Source organism: Poecilia formosa, unplaced genomic scaffold, assembly GCF_000485575.1.
Source record: "Poecilia formosa unplaced genomic scaffold, Poecilia_formosa-5.1.2 Scaffold508, whole genome shotgun sequence".
Lineage (NCBI taxonomy): Eukaryota > Metazoa > Chordata > Actinopteri > Cyprinodontiformes > Poeciliidae > Poecilia > Poecilia formosa.
Window position 1 is genome coordinate 232,708 of NW_006800447.1, and position 5,025 is coordinate 237,732.

At 44.7% G+C, this 5,025-nt stretch overlaps 2 protein-coding genes across 4 annotated transcripts in view; one reads left to right on the forward strand and one right to left on the reverse strand.

Moving 5' to 3' along the window:
* Positions 1-2,352, reverse strand: part of trmt13 (tRNA methyltransferase 13 homolog) — a 5,433-nt gene extending 3,081 nt beyond the window's left edge. The window contains exons 1-4 of the mRNA XM_007579109.2: positions 2,271-2,352; positions 1,801-1,946; positions 1,642-1,694; positions 1,502-1,568 (exon numbers count right to left, since the gene is read on the reverse strand). Of these exons, the coding sequence (XP_007579171.1) occupies positions 1,502-1,568; positions 1,642-1,694; positions 1,801-1,911 (231 nt within the window). The 5' untranslated portion in view covers positions 1,912-1,946; positions 2,271-2,352. The remainder of the gene's footprint in view (positions 1-1,501; positions 1,569-1,641; positions 1,695-1,800; positions 1,947-2,270) is intronic.
* map1sa (microtubule-associated protein 1Sa) overlaps positions 1-5,025 on the forward strand; it is a 15,234-nt gene that overhangs the window by 2,815 nt on the left and 7,394 nt on the right. For 2 of the 3 annotated variants that reach the window (XM_007579112.2, XM_016664727.1), the window contains exon 1: positions 2,756-2,910. The exons of the other annotated variant lie outside the window; for it this stretch is intronic. In XM_007579112.2, the coding sequence (XP_007579174.1) occupies positions 2,778-2,910 (133 nt within the window). In that variant the 5' untranslated portion in view covers positions 2,756-2,777. Of the gene's footprint in view, positions 1-2,755; positions 2,911-5,025 lie in introns of those variants that run through there. 3 annotated transcript variants of the gene reach the window in all.

The following is a 5,025-nucleotide window of genomic DNA, read 5'->3' on the forward strand; positions in this document are numbered from 1 at the left end:
CTCCACATGCTATTGACTACTTTTTACTTCACCTTAGCATTGTTGCTAATTTTCAGTTTCAGAACACAAAGCTGGGTTTCCACTGATAGGACTTCATCAGAAATGTTCTAGTTATTGATAAACTGCAGCTCATGCCGACCCAGGGTTCAAGGTGATCAGCGACTCCAGTGTAATTTCTGATTTCCACCCAGCTAGCTTAGCTGTGACACCAACAGGCTTTTCTCTGCCTACATCCCCCAGAATGCCAGGCATTCCTGGATCAGAGTTCAGTGACATTATCAATAGGCTTGTCGTGATAAACGATAAATAAATTAATCGCACGATAAATTAAACCTATCGACTTAATTTTAATTATCGGCTTTATCGTCTCTTCCTGCCTTTTTTCCTTTCTGTTGATGACACTGAATGAAAACAGGCTCAGCTCCGGTCTCTCCACTGACCCTCCCTTCCTCATTTCCTCAGTCTAATGTCCAGCTCACATGAGTTGTCTGCCGACTGTCGGCCCATTTTCTAAACCTGAGAGACACATTAGCAGACAGAAATCCTGAGTATAACGTTCGATCGGGTTCGTCGTGCCGTGTGGTTTCCAGCCACATGGGCACAAAATAACGGCTACAAGTCCAGTTAACTAATTTTAAAACCAGGCATTAATCAATGCTTTACTAGAATCTACCTGTGATGCATGTGGCTAGAGTCAGCGTAAAGTCCTGACTGAATGAAAATCATTATAACCTATTTATGTCACGTTAACGAAGAACAGCTGAGAACTTGCCGGGTTTATCAGCTGCGGTAACAATTTGGCTCCAACTCCTCCTCTTGTCATTTCTATATTCTTTGCACAAAATGTTGAATAAACATTAATGTTGTTTCCACATATCATCTCCGATGCTGGACTTCCTGTTGCACCGGATTCCTCTCCGTTAATCCGGCTTTCTGATTGGCTACCTGTCACATTCAGCGTTAAACTCGGGGAAAACCCCTGATTTACATCGGAGCCACGACGATATACATCACACTGCAGGATGATCGGTTACGAAATCACCAGCGACAATCTTAGATCGGCCAACGATCTAAGATTGTTATAAGGGGAAAATGGGGGCAGAACATCGTAAAGTATGAGCTACTGCATCAGGTAGTAGGATGTGCCCATCTTCTCTATTTAAATCTACCGATTACTGAAGGGCAATACAGACTTCATAATCTGCTCTCTTTTGGTTGAATGCAGTATTTATTCCCACTTTGGCTTCATGTTGTTTAGGTTTTATTCAAGTACGTTTCTTGTTAATGGAGACTGAGAATCCATTTTATTTTTGTTTTTNATGGATGGATGGATGGATGGATGGATGGATGGATGGATGGATGAAGGTTGGATGGATGGATGGATAGATGGATGGATGAAGGTTGGATGGATGGATGGATAGATGGATGGATGGATGGATGGATGGATGGATGGATGGATGAAGGTTGTATGAATGGATGGATGAAGGTTGGATGTTCTCACAGGTCGGGGTTTCTCTCTAGAGTTGCATTTCTTCAGGTGCTTCTCCAGGTTCTGTTGGGCCACAGTGCTGTTGACAGAACAGATTCTGATTACCGACCAGGTTCCCAGTCCAACCCAGACAGATCAGAACCAGGACTCACTGCTTGGGGTCCAGTGGACACGTGATTCTCCTGCTGTCACCGACCCCTTCCTCCTGAAACAAGAAACACGTCACAGCTTTAATGACGTAATTGCTGATCAGCAGTACCGATCCAGATAAGACCTTTTTGGGAAGTAACTACTGAATCCACGTGACTCACCATGGTCGCGTGCTCTCCGCAGAAGCTCCGCCCCTTTCCGGGGACCATCTTACAGAAGCGGTTTTTCTTCTGGACGAAGAAGCTGCATCTGCTGGGCAGAGGTGCCGCCATGTTGTCCCCGGTGAGGCGTTCAGGGGCTCCGAAGGCTGTAAGAAAAAACAGGCAGTCACTGACAACAAGACGGGGTCCACAGCGGAGTGGGGAAAATGACTGCTGACGTCTATCGGAGCTCCTCTAGTGGCGGAAACACGTCATCAACACGTGCTTTTGTAGTTTGCGCAGCTCCTCCTTTAGTGTAATGTAGTGTAAGTCTTCCTAATGTCATCCTGTCTCATTACAATGAGGCTAAAACAGATTTCTCATCATGTTTAATCAGACCCCTAACGAGCAGAGCTGTATCAATAAAAACACATTAATATCTGTTTCTGTCTCAAACTCTGGACCAGTTCAAGTTAATACCAAAGTATTACTTTGTCTTCCTGCGGAGCTCCGACAGATCCAGAACCGGACACCAAAACTGTCTTGAGTCCAGAGCTTTCCCAGCGAGAGACACGAGGCATTCAGGTGACCAGTGGAGTGTGGGAAAAGTCAGTACATGCCGGCAGACCGATTGAAGTGGAAACAGTTTCCAAGTTATGTGAAAGAAAGCATGAATATGTTCATAGTTTCTCTTTGATAGCTACATTAAAGGCCTTTCTTGTTATTCTGCTGGAGTTTGCTGAAGTCCACTCACAATGCAACCTCCATTCTGGATTCAATTCCAACTGGGCCGAAATCAGTTTGATTTCTCATGGTCTCCTGTGATTGGACAGCGCCTTAGTTTCTGTTGGATCACGGTTAGGACACTTCTGTTTGTGGTCTCTGATTGGCTGCAATGAAGCCGTCCACCCGCCTCCACAGGACTCCTCCTGTATTCATGTCAGGGCGGAGCTGAGCGTCAACGTGCGGAATGACGTTGGCTGCAAGCAGTCAGTGTGATGGCGGCGCAGCGGGGCGGCGGTCCCGGTTCTTCTCGGCCCGCAGCGGGTGCGGATCACTCGGTTCTGGTCGTGGTGGGAGCGCTCCAGCCCAGGGGACCGCTGGATCTCGTACTGCGACAGATAGAAGCAGGTGAGCGGATTCTGGAGGACTGAAGAACCGAACTGTAGGGCGGGAGGTTTGTGAGCTTTTCAAAATAAAAGCATTCGGCTATTCCAGTTCGGACCAGCGCGGAGACCCGGATAAATTCAGAACCCGGTTCGGTTTTTCATAGGTTTAAGCTCGATCTGAAGAGCTGCACAGTGTCTTGAATATAAGGCAGGTTTGAACTCTTAACAGAACTTTCTGTGGTCGGACAGAGCCATGCTATCGGGGTTAGCATGCTGGCTTTCTCTATCGGAAGCTGACTTTTCAGAGTAAAGTGTCTATGAATTACAGGACTGAACCGAACCAGAATCAGTCTTACTGATCCTGATCCGGAAACAAAAACTGGAATCTGGACCAAATCTTGTTCAGTAACCAGAGATGGCCGGGTTCAGCCTGGTTCCGGCTGGTTGTGGCTCGGTTCTGACCCGCTTCAAGATGGGTTTCTTATGAATGTTCAGAACACAAGATCAGCTTCTCTGAACGTCTGCACCTGGAGGAGCAACACTTCTGTTTGTGGTCTGGTGATCCCAGGTCGGGTCCAGGATCTAGAACCAGAACATGCGTCTCCTCCTGGAGGAACCCAAGGAACCTCTAGTCCATTCACTGAACCCAGTTTCCCTGTAGACCCTCCCGAGGAGCAGCAGCTCTCAGTTTGGACCCGTCTGGTTCTGTTCACTGCTGTTCTGATTGGACCTGGAGAAGAACTGGTTCTGAGCCCAGGTTCTGGAGAACCCTCTGTGGTTCTGTAGCTGCTGGACAGAAAGAGGAAGTTCTGTTTCTACATACCAACTTCCTGTTTGTTCAGGAAACGCTTGCTGGTCAAAGATAGGAAGAAAAAGCGATGGGTCACTCTGTGAGGAAACTGATGCCTAACGGGGCCTTTTGTTCAGGTTCTGTTTTTCCCGATAGTCCCTGCCGCAGTAAAGACTCTCTTTCCTCTAATATCTGTAAATAATAGTATTACAGGAAAACAGGACAGAAAACCCTCAAACAGAACCAGAAAGCAGATGCCAATAAGCAGCTAGCAAATTATAACCTCCAGATTATCTGCTCATCCTTTCAGTTTCATAGTTTCACATTCTGGATTATTTTAAAGTTCCATTGTTGTGATGAGAAATGGCTCCATAAACATGTGTTCACTTGAAGACAAGTTCTGGATGAACTCAGATTACAATAACGTTGGAGGCCAAGAGGCTGAAGACTGGTCCAACACACTGCCATCTATGAACTAACAACTGTAATTGGCTTAAAACACAGGCTTCATGCTTGTGCTTCAACATATTCTAATGGTAACGTCAACATGCTGGTGACAGCGAAATGTAGCACTTAAGCTAACATCCAGGCCAGCAAGAGCTGGGAGTAACACAGTGGAATGGTGTTAAAAAAGATGTATGAGATGGCAGCAAGGCCTCCCACATCTTGAGAAACTTGGACAAGTGATGTTTACAGCAAGTACATTTTGCACTGTGTTGATTGCTTCTCTGCTTTATTTTAACCTATAACATTACTGTTAGCATGTTACTTTCACATGTTTTTTTTTGACACCAAATTTGCTGTGTGAAATGTTTGTTTTATCTTGTCTGTTTCAAAAAAGGCTCGAAACAGCAAGGCAAATTTGCCAATATTTCTTTCTGACCTGATGTGAAGTGTAGCTTTGAACATAATGTAATTCAGCAGAAAATATTGGATTAAGTAATTCGTTGATATTGTCTATATGTATGACACATTCAAAAATACTGTTGTTTCCATTAAAGAACACACAAAAAAATCCCCTAAGAAAATCACTTAAGTTAACCTTAGCATTTTAGCTGATTTTTACATAAAATCTAAACTTTACACTAAATGGAGTGTGACAGCGATAGCCAACATGCCCCACATGCTACTGACAGCATTTAAGCTAGCCTTAGCATTTTAGCTTATACATTGTTTGTGTACTGAATGGAGTCAGTCCATATCAGTCAACATAATAGTGGTACTCCACATGCTATTGACTACTTTTTACTTCACCTTAGCATTGTTGCTAATTTTCAGTTTCAGAACACAAAGCTGGGTTTCCACTGATAGGACTTCATCAGAAATGTTCTAGTTATTGATAAACTG